The 18,951-nt window shown below is 39.8% G+C and overlaps 1 protein-coding gene across 1 annotated transcript in view; it reads right to left on the bottom strand.

Moving 5' to 3' along the window:
* Positions 1–2,025: 2,025 nt before the first annotated feature.
* The window catches only part of LOC109621926 (WD repeat domain phosphoinositide-interacting protein 2), a 31,349-nt gene continuing 14,423 nt past the window's right edge, over positions 2,026–18,951 (bottom strand). The window contains exon 5 of the mRNA XM_020076119.3: positions 2,026–18,639. Within this exon, the coding sequence (XP_019931678.2) occupies positions 18,461–18,639 (179 nt within the window). The 3' untranslated portion in view covers positions 2,026–18,460. The remainder of the gene's footprint in view (positions 18,640–18,951) is intronic.

Here is an 18,951-nt window from a genome sequence, read left to right as displayed (position 1 = left end):
TTTGGAAAAGCTGCCTCTTCTTGCAAGTGAGCAAAGCCAGGATAAACAAGCGCGACTTGGTTCGATGCTTATTACAAGTTTTATTTTTGTGCTAAATGTGCTATTTTAACTTGTAAACATGTTCCTAAGTTTAATGTACATTTATAGTGCTCTGGAGTAAAAGAGCACCATGGGATCTGAGCAATCTCATTTTGATGGTCTACATTTAGGTCATTTCGGGCAAAATCAACTATCAAATAAGTGAAATGTTTCCTAACAGGGACATCAAAATGTTAACATCTCGTATTAAAATCCAAATCAAGATGCCCCGTTAGGATTAGAAATTCCTAGACAAAATTCAAGCTATGAAACTAATGCTGCGAACGAAAGGCAACCTGCCAGAGAAAATACGATTACAGGATTGCCTGATGGACCAAGAACAATAATGAAAGCTCGTCATCCTGTCATCGGAAATTGTTATCCATTAGGGTAACAGGGCAAAATGTATGTTCTGTGTTGTATATGTCCATATGTGATGTTCTATTTTATTACGCATTTGTAGTGTTCCACTATAATATGTTATATTTTAATATGCATTTGTAGTGCTCCATTATTTTTTCGTAATATGCTTCGGTCTTCAGATTTGTGCCTCTAAAGTTTGTATGCAAATTTGCAATGGGATTTCTTGATGTTTCACCTTAAGGCGAAACTGGATCCATTTCCTCACTTTTTGGTTTTTGATTTTTTATAAAATAACGAAGCAATATTTTCAAAATCGGTTTTCGTGCACATGTAGAGTATGGATCAAGGTATCTCCTGAATTTTTTTCAGATGGAAAATGTTTTTAGTTTTTGCAGAAACCATTTTTAAACAAAATATCACAAAAAATGGTTTCTGCAAAAACGAAAAACTTTTTCGACCTGGGAAAAATTCAGGAGATACCTTGTTCCATACTCTACATGTGCACGAAAACCGATTTTGAAAATATTGCTTCGTTATTTTATGAAAAATCAAAAACCAAAATAATGAGGAAATGCTTCCAGTTTCGCCTTAAGCAAACAAGATTATCTAAACATGTTGATAGACTCGGGTATTATTCGGATGTCAATTAGCTAGAACACTTAACTGATTTTTATACATTTTTAATCATTTAAATAATCATATATGAAGTACAACTTACTTTCGCTACTACTTAAAACATGTTTTCCCTTGCACTCTCATTATTTCCGTTTCAATCTTCTCACTTTACTTGGGCTCACGCTTCGTCCGGGGCTGAACAAGCCGTCACACTCTCTGGCACAAATATGTCGTCTTCTGATCTCTCTTCTATCTACCACCCACCTCTCCTATCATCATCGAGGGGCTTTCACCGCCCACACGTTCTCTCGCCCTATGCCGGAGGGTCCCTACTACAGATAAGCAGTTCTTACACAAAATTAAATAAAACCCTAAGCACAATCAATAATTCTAGGCAATATGTATATATAAGGGAAGGGACTGAACGAATCTCAGTCGTTGCTTCATCATTTCGACCGTTCTTCTTTTTTTTATTTTTTAAGAAAGTGTAGAGAATATAAACGATCTGCACACGAGTCTTGGGTCTAAATATTTTAGATAAAACAACTCCAATATTGGTGTGCCTAAGCGTCACTCTAGATACTCTAGTTATTCTGTTTTTATTGAACTTCAACTTTCAGCTGTGACACGAATGCACGAATGTATTCTCGACAAGTTACTTACATGTTTTGCCCGTTTATCATAAAGTTTTGAATAATTTTCATTCGTCGCCTAGATGCATGTGCCGATGATGAAGGGCCTCTACACAGTATCACAAAGTAAGAATTTGAAATTTTCAATGACGATCATCACCTTTTTCTATTTGTTGCTTTTGTCCAACACTCGCAGATACTGATTTCGCCTACAACTTTTGAATGTCGATAAGAATAAATTTCAATAGTTTCAGTTCAACCAATCAAATTGTAGAAATGTTTTTTTGTTGTCGATCAAAATGCAAAGAATTAAGATAACCATGGAAGAAAACCTAAGAAGTTGGGGAACTAATGTACATATTGTGTTTAGACAATTTATTAGATAACTTTATTGTTTAACTCAAGATATTATATGACCAGCCGAAATATTTTGAGCATCCCTTAAACCTGATATTCCAACTGACATTTGCAGCGCTATAAGCGTTAGTCGTTTGAATAAACGAGAAGCTTGTCAAATATAAACCATAAGCTAATTCACGGCTCCAAACAAACACCATACAGCTACCAAACTCGGTTTTCAGAAATCAATCACTTGTCACTGGGGCTACCTTTACTGCACTCAATTCCAATTCCGGGAGTTTTCCCGAAGGATGTGAAAACTTGAGCAAATCGCTTAAAGAACATTCTTTCAGCTAGAAGCTGTGACGCAGAAGCTGTTGGCGCCCCAGTCAAACAGTGATCGTATAAGAAGTTGAATAAGATGTTAAAGTGGAGGCGATATGCGTACATTTTACATGCGCCTAAATGGAGGCATGCACGCATATGGCCTCCACTTAAGCATCCTATGCAACATCTTATACGATTACTGGTTGTCTGGGGCAACCACACAGCTTGTTCAATGTAAACATTATTGCGTTTGACGTTTTACAAGCTTTTGCAGCAAGATGAAGTTGGTTAAGGTTTCTTGTGGCACTATTATAAAGCCTTGTCTAGAGTAAAACAAAACGGGCTATTTCCTATGCTATTTATATACATATAACAGTGTGGCAGCGAGGACATCATCGGGACCAGTGGATACGGAGATCAGGAGTTCGATTCCAAGTAGCGGCAAGTACTTTGATTATGCAATTTTAAAAACGATAGTATCAGTTCCACATATCTTGCGTGACGGTATGCATAACCTAATTATATTTAATCGATTAATTTGGGAATGCCGTATAACTATTATTTAACAACTGTGAAAATGCTAAAAAAAGCGCCTTCTCAAGATGTTATTCAGTATGTGGTTACATAGGAGCCGAGAAAAGAGCTATGATTTGGTGGAATAGAAGCTGCTCGCACAGCATATACTTGTGGATTAAGTTCGCCAGATTCATTGGTATAATAGGGCTTGCACAAAAGCTTCCGTCCATATGTACAACACAGTAACTCAGCATCAAGCCGTATTGAGGACGCTTTGTTGACGTTTGCATTCACAATAAGTGTTAGTTGGGATATCTAATATCTCATTTTGACACCAGAACGTACAGAACAGAACACGTGTTTGGTGTTCAAATTAAAACCGCAGACAAACAGACGTATCCCAGCATACACAAAGTCTTATATGATGTTGAATAGGATGCTAAAGCGGAGGCCATATGCGTAAATGCTTCCACTTAACCGCGTGTAAAAGGTGCGTATATCGCCTTCACTTTTGCATCCTATTCAAGATCATATGCGATCGTGTGTTACTGGGATTACTTGGAACAAATTTCAATTAAAATGTTCGTCACGCGAACATTATCGCCCAACGCAAAATACCATGTGTTTCCCAAACCGTTAAGGTGACGGTAGTGAGTAAACGTCAAACACGAGCAAAAACGAAGTGAGCGCAGTAATCGTGCGATTTGTGAACTACATATTGTTTGAGTTAACCGTTAAAAGTGAAACAATGAGAAGGGAGTAGAGTGAGACGCCTGTTTATCTGTGATAAAATTTTAATTACGAAATGGAATCTACGTGCTCCGATGGGAATCGAACTAACGACTCCCGGCAAGCTGAACAGATTTTTCTATGAGAATTCCATATTTGTTGTTGTTGTCAACTGAAAATTACAATACTGACATTAACCCTAAAAGGGATACCTGGGGTCCATTGGACCCCAGGCGTCTTTCAGAGCTCGTCTTTGATGGAACACACTCAGCGAGGTGACGAAACTGAGGCCATGAAGGTATCCCTTTTTGGGGTAATGTACACAACAGAAACGCGCGTTTAATGAATAAATTGATGCTTACATTGCAAAAAGAAATCCAGGACCCCGGTGAGAATCGAACCGACGACTTCCATTTCGCTAGAAGGGTGCATCTATTCCTCCAAGCTTCGGAGCCCCTTGACTTCGTCTGATGGCATAGAACTGAACTCCAAGTCCACTATCGTGCATGGTTTGCCTCTCTTCATGATCCTAACCTAATCTCTTTCGTATGGAATTAGAATTAGCTTATGCACATCTCTGTTGTGTACATGAATGTCAAAGTGATTCAATGGATGTTTCTAAATATTAGGTTCCGTAGACTGGAGGAATAGATGAGCCCATCTAGCGAATTGGGCTTCGTGGGTTCGATTCTCAAAAACGACCGTCTGGCAAATAGGGTGCCGTGTGTTCGACACCCGTTAGAGCTATTGATTTTCTTATGAACTTCAAACTTAAAATGGGAAAAGGTTCTATTTAAATTCTACTTTGCTTTTGTTAGAGGAACCTGTACATGAGGTCTGGTGCTATGGGTCGTTCATAAACCACGTAGACTTTTTGGGTGGAGGGGGGGGGTCTGGCCAAAGTCTACGCTTCATACAAATTTCTTAATTTTTGTATGGACAAAAGTCTACGAGGGGGGAGGGGGTGGGGGGTCTGAGATGACCAAATTTTGGTCTACGTGGTTTATGAACAGCCCCTATGCTACTGAAATTAACTGTACCTGCTGACATTCTTTGAAAAAATCCTCGGAGAAGTATCTAGAAGCATAGTTGAAGCTATCATTGGAGAAGCTCTTTCTGAAATTATTCCTAGAGAAAATCTTAGAGGCATTTATGAAAGAATCGCTTTAAAATAACAAAAAACATTAAATAAAACTGGATGAGCCCCTACAGCAACTCTTGGATGCAGTTATGGAAAAATATTGACATAATTGCTGGAACCAATCCTGAAGGAATCACCGGCGAAACATCTATAGTGACTTTTTCCGGATTCTCTGGAGGAATCTCTGGAGAAATCCCTAAAAAAGCACTAGAAGGAAAACTGCAAACATCCCTGCCTGAATCAGGGTGTCACAAGTTGACTTAACTGGAATCTGGATATCCGAGCAAAGTCTAACAACAAAATGATAGCAAATCGAAAACTCGATTTGTATTCAGCAGCAAATTGATATCACATTTTGATGTCAGTTTGTCTTGACTAAATTTGATTTCAAATTTTGATTTTGTTTAGCTGTCACTTCAAACTATTATAAATATTAAGTTTTTATGTTATTTGGCTTGTGTGAGTGTCTATTCTCGGTTGGATCGATGATTATTTCGCTCTCGGTTAATCATCAATTTTCATAGTGTCATCTGTGCTAATTAACTGCTATAGTTAGTGCAAAGTGAAATTCGTGCTGATTTCTACGGAAATTCAGTCCAATTTGAAGCGAATTTGTGATATATCAACCGAAATAACTCGTAAAAAAATAAACGGGTATAAACCTCATGTGATTGCCTTCTCCATTGTTTAATACATGAAGCCTCAGTGATTTCCCGAGGCATGGCAGTGTGAATACGTATTTGCTGTGCCAATTGTATTCCTCGAAAGGCAATTCTAGTGCTCACACAGACTGTTGGAAGAAGAGTGGAAGTAGACTAGAAAAGTGAATTGGATTGGCGAACAAATTTGTTCGAGCTACAAGCTATTTTGTTAAGTGCTAGTTTAGTGAAGAACATTACTAGTGACATGGCATCTAGTGAAGAGAATGCCTTCGATGATGAGCTGCAAAGCGATTCATTAATAAATGTGCGCACTCCAACCCCATCTATTTTGAACTCCCCGAAAGAAGACACCAATGACTCTGATGATGAAGATGATGGTGTTAATGTCACCATCAGGCCACTCCGGCCGCCACCGCTTATGGTGGAGAAAAGTGATGGTACTGCTACTAGCAGTGGGAAAGCAAGTAAGTCTGGGGATGGTGATAAAGCTGATAAAGTGAAACGTCGTACTATGTGCGGGGCAGCGCGTCGTCGGTTGCAAAGGTTGATGAAGGACGGACTGGATTACGCCGCAGCCCGTGAGCAGGCATTATTGCCTCAAGCCAGCACCCCCGAAAGATCGAGGCAATCTGATCTCGATCGTACGAACAGCAGCGAAGGTAAGCCAGTCCCAAAAAAGATATGCGACAATCGAGGTTCTGGAAGCGAAATCGGATCCGCAAGCTCATCTCGCCAGGTAAATATGGATGTAGTCATCGATTCGAATGAATCAAAAGTGCCTAGGAATGTGGAGACGAAAAACAGGGTCCCCAATGGCCCTGAACAGTCACGCTATCCTAAGTTTGTGCATGGGTCGGGACGAGAAGCCCTCCCTGCTCCTACATTCTCCGATATTGCTAACCGGGTAAGGCTAGGAATCATGCCCAGGAATTATCCCGTGATTGAGCTGACAACTAATCAACAGGAAGTGGTTCAAGAAGCCCTCTTATTGAAAGTTGTTCAGCAACGCCGGGAACATTTCAAGCCCAAGTTTGTTTGTTGTAGACTTAGGCCAGGGTATCTAGTGCTCACATGCCAGGGTAAAGAAACTGCTGATTGGGTTAAGAACAAGTTCACGTCGTTGGTGCTTTGGGAAGGTGCTGATTTGGTCGTAGTGGATGAGGATAAAATCCCACGCCCTGAAGTGCTGATCGCTTTCTTCCCATGGAGTGCCAAGTACGGAAACGACATGATTATGTCTCTTTTAGAGAGTCAAAATGACGATTTATTTGCCGATACATGGCGCATTCTCTACCGTCGCGTAAAGGGAGAGCACGTTGAGCTCACCTTCACAGTTGACGATTGCTCTCTGCGGAAGTTTAAGGATCGTAAATTTGTTCTTAATTTCAGATATGGGCAGATTCAAATAACAAAGCAACGCCCTGTTCAATCTGCTAAAAAGGAGGAAGTTCCCACTATACCGAATGCTGTCCCTGACGAAATGGCTATGGATTGTGAAGTAGTTCATGAAGACCCAATCGTTCCAGGGACAAGTGCAGTTGGGAACCGGTCATTTGCCAACTCGAAAAATATCACGCTAAGTTCTGAAAAAGAGGAAGGACTCACTGGAGCTAATAATGATTTAGACGACCAGGGGCAACACAATGCCCATGGTAATCATAAATCAGGTGCTGATGATTCAGGCAGCCAGGGGCAGTATAATACCCATGGTCTAAAAAAATCAAAAGCTAGAAAGCCTTGTGGATCCAATCCAATATCGTCCATTCAAAATCGTCTCCAGCGTAGGGAATAAAGTGCCCCGGGAATGTGTAAGTAAGTTCAATAAATGAATTCCACATAAAACTGTATCAATGAGTGCGTTTAAAATCATTCAAATAAACCTTCATCACGCCAAGGGTGCTTCTTCTGTGCTCAGTAGAAGATTTACTAAAGAAGATCTAGACGTGGGACTAATTCAGGAGCCCTGGGTAAATAACGGTAGGGTAATGGGATGCTCTTTACCGAACTGTAAACTCGTGTATCATGAAAATCAGTGTAAACCTAGAACTGCAATCTTAGTAAATAGGAGAACGAAATTTGTCCCAATTACTGAGTTCATTTCAAGAGATATTGTTGCTATCAAGTTGGAGGTCCCGACAATCCGGGGAAAAACTGAGGTATGCATTGCTTCAGCATATTTCCCAGGAGACGTTGATGATGTGCCTCCATCTAGTGTTGTAAGTTTCATTAATTATTGTAAGAGAATAAACGCTCAATTTTTGATTGGATGCGATGCGAATGCCCATCATACCATTTGGGGCAGTACCGATATTAATAAGAGGGGTGAGGATCTTTTGAACTACATTTCGTCTAATAGCATAGACATTTGCAATAAGGGAGATTCTCCCACTTTTATTAACACAATTCGACAGGAGGTTCTAGATCTTACGATCTGCAGTGACCTGCTGTCGGAAAAAATTGTGAACTGGCATGTTTCTGATGAGGAATCATTGTCAGATCACAAACATATCAGGTTTGATTATAAAGCCGGATTAAATTTAATTGAAAGTTTTAGAAACCCAAGAAAAACAAACTGGGACCTCTATCGCTTTTACTTAACGCATGAAAATGCATATAAATGGGAGCAGATCATATCTGTTTCACAATTGGAAAGTGCCTCTGATGAGGTTATTGATAAAATGATCTCATCATATCATGCTAGCTGCACAAAGCTAGCAAAACTGAGGAAAGAATCTAGAAGATTGTTCAATAGAGCAAAGGCTACTTCTGATTGGGTTCAATACAAAAAAGCCCTAACAGAATATAACAGAGAACTGAGGCTAGCCAAACGAAAGGATTGGAGACGGGTGTGTGAAGACATCAATAACGCTCCTGCAGCTGCAAGGCTCCACAAAGTCCTTTCAAAAGACCATTCTAATGGTCTTGGAAGCCTCAAAAAGGAAGATGGCAGTTTTACTATCGATTCTTCTGAAGCTTTGAAAGAGATGATAAAGACTCATTTTCCGGGGTCGATTCCTTACCCGGCTGAAGATCAGGACTTAGACAAGGTAAACCATGTATGGTCGACAAATGCCTATCAGAAAGCCTGTGAAATCTTCACGCCATCGAGGGTCGAATGGGCACTGAGTTCTTTTCAACCTTTCAAATCTGCTGGGATAGATGGAATCTTTCCAGCTTTACTTCAACAAGGGAAAGGAGCGATTGGTCCGCTCCTAACCGAAATATTTAGAGCCAGTATCACTTTAGCTTACATACCTAAGGCATGGCGTAAGGTTCGTGTTGTTTTTATCCCAAAAGCTGGCAAAAGGGATAAAACAACACCTAAAGCCTTCAGACCTATTAGCCTTTCCTGTGTTCTGTTAAAGGTCATGGAGAAAATAGTGGATGACTTTATCAAGTCTACCAGCTTAGTAGAAATGCCTCTTAGCAAGTATCAATTTGCTTATCAAACAGGTAAATCCACAATAACAGCGCTACAGTCGCTAGTCAGCAAAGTTGAGAAATCGCTTCAAGCCAAGGAAATAGCCGTGGTTGCTTTTCTCGATATTGAAGGAGCATTCGATAACGCATCCTACAGCTCAATGCGTTCAGCAATGGAAGCAAGGGGCTTGGATAAATGCATTATCGAATGGATAATATCGATGCTTAAAGATCGAGAAATCTCTTCCGTTCTTGGAGGTGCGCAACTATCAGTCAGATCTGTGAAGGGCTGTCCTCAAGGAGGAGTACTATCGCCCTTATTGTGGTCTTTGGTAGTGGACGAACTCCTTAAAAAGCTTATTAATCAAGGTTTTGAGGTTATTGGATACGCAGATGATGTAGCTATTCTGGTACGTGGAAAATATGACGACACGATATCCAGCCGGCTACAATCTGCGTTGAATGTTACCCTCAAATGGTGCCGAGAGGAGGGATTGAACGTAAACCCTTCAAAAACTGTAATAGTACCTTTTACTCGAAGGTTGAAACTAAATCTTATTGAGCCTTCTTTAAATGGAGTTCAAATTCAGTTCTCGGATGAAGTTAAACATCTTGGGGTAACTTTGGACAAAAGACTGAATTGGAATTCATATTTAAACAATGTTTTAACTAAGGGTACGAATGCCCTTTGGGTCTGCAGCAAAGCCCTAGGAAAAACCTGGGGTCTTAGACCAAACATCATTCACTGGATTTATGTTGCGATAGTCCGGCCTAAGATTACTTATGCTTCACTTGTTTGGTGGCCCAAAACAAACGAGGTAACCTCTCAAGGGAAGCTAGGTAAGCTACAAAGACTTGCTTGTATATCGATTACAGGAGCAATGAAAAACACTCCATCAGTTGCTTTGGATGCCCTTCTCAATATACTGCCTTTGCATCAATTTGTTAAACTACAAGCGGCAAAAAGTGCCCTGCAGTTTATCCGTTACAATAATGTACTAGATGGGGATCTTGTGGGACATTTGAGGATCATCAAAGACTTCAAATTAAACATGGACATAAAAACAGTAGAAGATTGGATGATAACAAAGACCAACTATGATGTTCCCTTCAAAGTGGTGAAACCATGTCGCTATGTTTGGGATGCTGGTGGGCCAAGTTTACGTCCAGGTTCTATTGTATTTTATACTGATGGGTCCAAGATGGGTGAAAATACAGGAGCCGGTGTTTTCGGCCCTGGTATCAGTAAGGGTATACCAATGGGATGCAGTCCCACTGTATTTCAAGCAGAAGTTCAAGCCATTCTAGAGTGTGCCAACATTTGTCTGAAAAGAAATTATAGGTTTGCTAAGATCTGTATATTTTCGGACAGTCAGGCGGCTCTAAATGCGCTAAAGGCTTTTACTTGTCAATCAAAGCTAGTGTGGGAATGCATTATTTCTCAGAAGCAATTGGCCAGTAGGAACGAGGTAACTTTATACTGGGTGCCCGGTCATTGTGGAATTCTGGGAAATGAAAACGCCGACAATTTAGCCAGACAGGGTGCAGCATCAAGCTTTGTAGGCCCTGAACCTTTCTGTGGAGTTCCTGAGTGTGCTCTTCGGATGAAACTAAAAACTTGGGAAATGTCCACGGTAGAATCTAATTGGAATGCCACGGATACATCCAAGCAAGCGAAAAGGTTTATAAAACCCAGTGCAGAAAAAGCCAGGTCCTTATTAAACCTAAACAAAAAAGATCTCAGGGTAATTACTGGTCTGATGACTGGTCACTGCCCGAGTAAATATCATCTAAGTAAGATTGGAAAAATCCAATCCTCCGAGTGTCGTTTCTGTCAAACGGAAAACGAAACTGCTGAACATTTACTCTGCAACTGTGGAGTACTATCCAATCAGAGATTGGCGGTTTTTGGTAAAGGGTTTTTAGAGCCCTTGGTAATTTGGCGAAGTAATCCCAACAGGGTAATAAACTTCATAAAACGAGTTGTGCCTAGTTGGGATCAGGTGTTACATCAACCATTGTCCATCACAGCTCAATTGTGACAGGATATTTGACTAGCACCAAATTAAATATGGGTCATACCACAATATTCCTAAATAATGGACGCAGTGGTTAAAAGGCTCTACAGATGAGGAAAAAAAAAAAAAAATGTTATTTCAAAACTTCTAGGCAACTTTGTATTGATAGCAAAAACAGTTATCAATTTTCTATCACTGATAGCAGGAATTGTTATCAACTTGCTGTTACGGGAATATTTTTCTGCTCTCATTTTTGATGTTTTAACCGTTAAAACGACCAAAACGGCAACAACCCGAGTTATCATAATTTGCAATATCACAACATCAAAATTTGTTTTCAATTTGCTGTCAGACTTTGCTCGGGTAACCGTGCAAGAGAAACAAGAAATACTTCCTTGAGAATCTTCCAGGATTCCTGAATTCCAAGCCATTTCTTCTGGAGTTGAAAAAAAGACACTACACGGGGATCCTATAGGGTAGAAGTTTCAATTTTGGCCAGCCCGGAGTTTTGGCCATAGTGCGGTATTCGGCCTGTTACAATCTAAATCGAAATGAATTTATTTTTTACTAGTAGATTCTAATATAATATGATGATTACAGCTGTAAAAAACCATACATTTTGATTAAAAACTGGAAGAAAAAAATAATCTTCCTTAAAAAATTAGCTCACATATATCTATTTTGGCCAGGGTGCTTCTAATTTGGCCACTCCCATAAGAAATACAGGTGATTGGCCAAAATTGAAATCAAAGCTGAGAATATGGCCAAAACTGCGGCAATGCTTCTATTTTGAAGAGTGCCACTTTTAATACAAAAATCAAGTATTAGCTTGATTTCTGTATTTTTCTAATAAAGTATAGATCGAAACCTTTCATTTGACACATTGGTAGTTTACATTGGATTATTGGTTATTTTTATAAAAATTATTTCCCTTAGACGGCCAAAACCGGTGCCCGCACCCGAGAACTTTTTTCCCAGAATTTCTTCCAAAAGTTTTTCCCCCGGTAGTGTTCTTTCGTGGGATTTTCCCCGTAGTTCCTCCTGCGTTTCGCTCAAAGACTGTATCGTGGGATTTATTTTGGAATTTATCCTAAAACAAGAGTTTCTCTTCTCAGGATATATCTTTGTTTCGGGATTCCTCTTGAAGATTTTTCTCAATTCCTTCCGGTGATCTTTTTGGGAGTTCCACAGGAGATCTTCCCGGGAATTCTACAGGAGTTATCCCTGGGATTTCTACTAGACTACCCTCCAAGAAAACTTTCATGAATTTTCTGCAGACGTTCCTCCCGGGATTTCGTCCGAAGTTTTTTCCAGTAACTTCTTCAAAAAAAAATCTATGAGATTTCTTCTAGAGTTTCTACTCGGAATTCTACAGAACATTCAGCCGGAATATTTTTTAAGGTTCTCGATGGATTTCTGTAGTTTTATCTAAGATTCCACTCGGAGTATCTTCCTTCCAGTGTTGGTCCTGGGATGCCTCTCAGAGTTTTTCTGAACTCATCTTGGACTTTCTTCTAAGATTTTTTTCCGGAGTGACTTTAATTTTGGGGTTTTTTGCAGGGGATATTACTGGAGTTCCTTCCGTGTTTTTTTTTCATAGATTTCCCAGGGTTTTCCTCGTAGTAGTTTGCAGAATTTCTTGCAGTGAATCAGATTATTTCTCTACAGATTTTCTCGGGGTTATTCCCTGAGCTCTTCCTGGAATCCCTACCGGAAATGATTCCGAGATTCTGATTGCTCCTTTTGAGATTTTTAATAGTTGCTCACGAAGATTTTGCATTGTTTTCTCATAAATTTTTCTCGGAATGTCACCTGGGATAACCTACGAAACTCCTTGTAAGAAAATCCAGGAAAAGTGTCGCAAGGAATCCAGGTGAAATCTTGCGAGAAATTACGCAAAGACCTGTTTGAGAAATCTCGAGAGGATCTTCGGAGGAAATCCTGATAAAAATTGGGACATTTCGAAAAATAGTTGTGGGAGTAATCTTGCGATGAAATATTAGGGAAATTTCTAAAGGAGCTACCGGAAAAATCTCGCGAATAAACTTCAAAAAAAAAATATCGAAAAATTGTCTGGCAGAAATCTTTGGCAGAACTACAAGGATCTCGCAAAAATCCCTACAGAAACTTTTGGAAAGCTATCCCGAAAAACCACTAAGACAAATTTCTGGAGGAACTTTGCATCAATTTCGGAAAAATATTCTGGAGGAATCCAGCCAGAAACCTTAGGGTATATGGGGAAAAATATCCTGGGAGGTACTCCTGCAGAGACCCAGTGAAAAACTTCTGCAGCAATCCTGGGAGAAACTCTGGTACAAATCCCAGGAACAATTCTCAGAAATTCCGGAGAACACTGAAAAAAATCTCGGAAGCAACTATGTATGGGATCAAATGCGTGAAAAACCTCTGGATGGAAACAAGGAAGTTGAAGAAACTGGAACTCCAGGAAAAAACCTTCGTGGATAAACTTGCAGGAAGAGTTCTGCGAGATACCGCGAAATTTTTTTTTTTAATTTTTTGTTTAAATTGAAATAAAAGGTATTGCAGTAGAAATCCAATAAGGAATCCTGGAAAGAATTTATGGAAGAATCACTGGATTGAAACAAGAGTGTATTCTTAGAAGAATTGTTGTAAGTCATTTTTAGGCATTTCTGGGACAAATTGAGAAATCCTTTAAGGTGAAACCTCAACGAATCTCATTGCAATTTTGCATTCAAACTTTAATCTGACGAACAAAGCATCAAACCAAGCCACCTGGCTTTGCTCACTTGCAAAAAAGAGGCAGCTTTTCCAAATCGAGAGCATTTGTTTACGAATTTTCAAGATTAGTGCTCTTGAAAGCGTGAGTAGGGGACCAAGTCAGCCATTGTGGCAGCCATGTTTGTATTCTCTGAAGTTTCTCCTTAAGGAATTATTTTTTATATACCGTGACATCAATTCCATTCACTCCATGCAAACCAAAAAGCGATTGAAATTAGTTGATGTTATGGTACTTGGAAAAAAATAATGGTCGAAGAATCCCTGTAGGATTTTATAAAGACATTCTGAAAATTTTCTGTTTTGGAGATATTTCTTACATGGTTGATAGTAGCATTCCTGGAATAATATCTATGTAAATTCTTATACTAAAGGCATTCCTGTCATGATCTCTGGAGGAATTTTTCAAAAAAGCGATTTGAGAACCCCTTGAGAAATCCAATACATAAAAGAATCCATGTAAGCAGTTTTAGAAGTATCATTAAGAAATCCATGAAAGAATATGAAAAAAAAACTCTTGGGTACTCCTCAAATAGCTATAAAAAAACTTGAGAAATCTCTGGAGAAATCCAGGGAATAATCTCCGGAGAAACACCTGAATGAATTATCGGAAGAATCTCTGAAGGAATTGTTGGAGCAATCTCTGGGACAATATCTGAAGACAGGGTTGATGTTCATAAATTTTGTTTCTCAGTTCATCCGGAAATTTTTAGAATTAGTGCCGGGGGTTCTCCGGATTCAAACCGGCATTTTCCTAAGATACAAATCATTCTTTCCGGGATTTGAATTCTACTTTTCTTGAAATTTTCACAAGGATCTTACAGAATCTATTCCCACAATAAAGGCTTTCCTAGTATTGCTGCCAGAGTCCCTTGCGGGATTTTTCCAGGAGTATCTCTCAGAATATTTCTGCGGAACAAATGAGTTCTTCCCTAGGTTTCTTCCAGAGCTTTGTACAGGAGTTATTCCTGGAATTTCTACTATCGCTCCCCAAAAGATTTTTTTCAGGAGTTTTTAAAGAATTTTCTGCAGGATTTATTCCAGAGGTTTTTTTTCACTAATGTCTTATGCGTAATGTATGTATGAGTCCCTCATGGATTTTTTATGTAATGCTTCCTGAAATCTTCTATAGTTTCTCCTAGTATTTCTACAGGAGTTTCTCCCAGGTAGTTCTTTCTAGATTTCTCTTGAAGTTTCACCCGAGATTTCACTCAGAGTTTCTCCCGAGACTTCTCTTAGAAGATTCCTTCTGAAGTTGCTACCGGGATGTCTCTCAGAGTTTTTCAGCATATATCCTGGATTTTCCCCGAAGATTTATTCGGAATTTCTTCTAGAGTTCCTTTTTGGGAGTTCTGCAGGAGATTTTACTGATAGAATACCGAACCACTTGAGCAGTGGTTGGTATTTCGGGCACTTTGCCTCTATAATACAAATCAAACCAACTTGAAGTTTTGTAAACAGCTGGATACTTACGTACGGGAATTTATGTATTTTCGGCCGTTTTGTTCTTTTCGTCATGGTTTTTTGAACCTATTGAACTCAAAATAAGCCTCATATCTTTCCCATTCAAGTTGAATTATACGACCAAGTTTCAGGAAATTTGGCCGACGAAAATAACAAACCTGCCGATAAAACCCTTTTCACCCTATCTAACCGCTTATAAAACATCATGTCAATTGGTTCAAAATTGAAAGTTACAGCGCAAAGTGCGCAAAATAGAAGCCCTGCCGAGATGATTCTACTTCCTTATTTCTCATCGAATTCTTCCCGCCATTTCTCAGAGGGAGTAATCCTGGAACGAAATATTAGAGAAATTTCAGGAGGAAATCTGAAATCCACAAAGAGAACTTCAGCAGAAATCTTGCAAAAATCCCGGGAGAAATTCCTGAAGAAACTTTGGGATACATTTTGGAAGGAACTTTCGAAGGAATCCAGTGAGAAACTGTGAAAGCGGGAAAACCACTTTGGAAGAAACCTCTGCTGGTACTCCTTTAGTGACCCCATGAAAAACTTCTAAAGAAATTCTGGGAGGAACTCCGGTAGGAATCCCAGGAACAACTCTCAGAAATCCCGAAATGAGCACCGAAAAAATCTCAGAACGAAGTCCGGGCGGAAATTCTGAAAAATCTTTGGACGAAATCTTGGAAGAAACTCGTGAAGAAATTCAGAAAAAAAAAAAACTCTGGCAAACCTGCAGGAGCAAAAACCGATAATGAATTCAAGGAAAAACTCCGCGAGAAATCGCGGGAAGAATTCTGTGAGAAACGAAACGAAAGAATTTAGAAAAGGAAGGATTTCAAGAAAGAATCTTGGATAGAATTTTGGAGAGAAATCCCAAGAGCAATTAGAGAATGAATTCTAGATAGATTTTCAAACTCCTAAACAAATATTTAAAGGAATTTCTCCGATAGCCAGGTTTTTATTCGCAGTGTCGATATTCCAACGTAGATTCCAATTTTCCGTAGAATCGCAATCATGGAAATTGAATGCATCGCAATCCTAACATAACAACCCTACCAATAGCAAACTATGGGGATAACTTCTCCAAATTTCATAAGTAGTCTTCTTATTTATGGCTCGACGTTCCTACTGGGACTTGGCCTGCCTGGCTTCAATTTAGTGTTCTTTGAGCACTTCCACAGTTATTGATTGAAGGGCTATCTTTGCCTGCCATTGCATGAATTTGTATATTGTGAGGCAAGTACAATGATACACTATGCCCAGGGAGTCGAGAAAATTTTCCCGACCGGAACGGGAATCGAACCCGCCGTCTCTGAATTAACGATCCATAGCCCTAACCACTTCGCTATCTGGAGACCCCATAAGTAGTGCTACCGGGATTATTCCAGTGATTTTTTCTGAAATTCCTGCAGGAACCCCTCAAAGAAATCCTATTTGGATTCCTCATAGGATTCTTCATGGAATTGATCCTATGATTCTTTCAAAAGTTTTTCCAGACACTCCAGAATTCTTCTAGGGACTACTCGGTATTTCTCCACGGATTCCTCCTGGTCTTCGTCCAGGTAAATCTGTTTGAAATTCCTTCAGAGATTCATACTAGGATTCATTAAGGAATTCCAAATGGGGAATCTTTCATGTAATTTCCGCTGGGATTTCTCATGAGATCCTTTCCGGAAATCCTCTTGGTATTCCTGCTTTGATCCAGGAATTTATGTCGAGATTCCTGCATAAATTTTTGAAGGGATTTTTGCGGTTACTTCAGCAATTCTTCCTGAGATTTCTACAGAAATTCCACTAAGAAATCCTGCTGGGATTCCTCCCTTCAACAATTTCTCTTGTGATTCCTTCAGGAATTCTTCCAGAAATTTCTCTGGGGACTCCTCTAGGGATTCCTCCAGGTCCAGACACTTCTCCAAGGATAATCCCTTCAGGAATTTCTGTATGTAATCTTACTGCAATTCCTGCTAGGTTTACTCCAGAAATTCGTGCTGGGATTTCTAGATAAATTCCAGCTGCGATTCCTCAAGCAATACTCCTGCTGGGTTTGTTCCAGTAATTCCTATTGAGATCTCTCAAGAAACTACTGCAGGAATTTCGCCAGGGAGTTCCTCTTGGGATTCCATATGAGACTTCTCGAGGAATTTCTCTGAAGATTCTTTCAGAGATTGCTTCAGAGATTTCTCCAAGCACACTTCCAGGAATACTTCTATGGATTCCTCTAGGATTTCTTATAAGGATTCTCCAGACATTTCTCTAAAGATTTCTTCACGAATTCTTCCAGGATTTTCTGTTTGCAGGGATTCCACCATGAATTCCTCCTAAGATTTCTTCAGTAATTCTTGCTGTGATTCCTTAGGAATTTCTCATAAAATTCGTTCTATAATTCTTCCGGAAATTTTACGAAAATATTCTGAAAGAAGACTTTGAGATCTCTGCAAAACAAAACTTAGAGAAGGCTCTGGAGAAGTACTAGGAAAAATCTACAATTGCAGCTTTGAAGAAACCTCTGAAAGAATCTCTGGAACACTTCAAAAGGAATTCTTTAAGGAATACCTGGAGGAATTCATAGAGGTATTCTGGAGAAATACCTGGAGATGTCCCTGGAAGAGTTCTCGGTGATATCCTTAGGAAAATCTGTGGAATCATACCTGCTGGATTCCCAGGCTAAAAATCTCGAAGAAGTGCTTTTTCCGAAGTGATTCAAAATCTATTGTTGCATTCTCAAAAGAAAAACATGCAGACATTGAAATAAAATCAACGTTGAGTCTCAGTAAGGGAGAAGCAAAGCTTCTCTCGATGATTTCTACTATTCCTTCACAAAAACATGAATATTAATTAATGTTTCACTGCTGTGATGACACTTTGAATGCCTTTAAGAGAAAATGTTTTGAATGGTAGAAGATGTGAACCTTAATTCGTTAAATGATATGATACATTCTTGGTATTTCAATTTTAAGTATGTTAAACTAAGCCATGTTTATCTAGATTATGAGCATTTTGATCGACTTTTTTTGAATTATTGGTCTTTAAAAAGATAGATTCAAAGATTCAATTACAGGCAGGTCTTGATGCCAAATGTTCCCAAAAATAAGGACCGAAAGTGTTCGAACAGGAAAAGTTACTATTTATTTCCTCATAAATTCATGTTGGGTATAAAATTATGCTCCCAAAGCATAGATTCGCCAAGGGGGGCTACAACATAAAATAAACTTTAAAAATATGTTACACTCTGGGCTACATCCGGGGAATTACTTTGCTAAGCGAAGATCAGTACCATAACAGTATCTGTTGTATAGAATCCTGCATAGAAAAGCCGTCACACACTTACAACCTACTACAGACACGTGTTTGAATTCGCTGCCCATCCGTCCGTCCGTCCGATGTCGTCGTCTTCGTCCTAACTTATTGCTGTTGGTCGTCCTCGCTTGATCCCCCGACGGAAGCCGGCTGGCCACCGCCAGCGACTGACCCACTTTTGACGGCGGCCGCATAGCTGGTACCACTGCTGCCACCGCCGACGCTACCGCCGCCGCTGCCGCCTCCCAGTGCAGAAGCGTTCGGAACTCCGATAGGCAGAGATTCTACCAAGAGAAAAGATACGGGATAACGGGCAAACAACGATATGGAAGGGGGGGGGGGCGCGGTACGAACCGGATGATGAAAGGAGGAGTAACCGAAAGAAATAAAAAGGCGGAAATCAGTAGCAAGGAAGCGAAGAGATAGGAACAGTGGTGCCAATTGTCAGGGGAAGAGATAGGACAGGATGCGCGCTATGTGTGTTTGGTGACTGACTGTTGATAGGTAGTAGTGGTAGTGGTGATGGCGATTTGCGGACCTCGCGGGGTTCGATGGTGTGGTGAATTGTTCAGTAGTTGTTGACTTCGAGAGGAACG

The sequence above is a fragment of the Aedes albopictus genome, chromosome 2, assembly GCF_035046485.1.
Source record: "Aedes albopictus strain Foshan chromosome 2, AalbF5, whole genome shotgun sequence".
NCBI lineage: Eukaryota > Metazoa > Arthropoda > Insecta > Diptera > Culicidae > Aedes > Aedes albopictus.
This window is presented reverse-complemented; position numbering and strand designations above follow the sequence as displayed.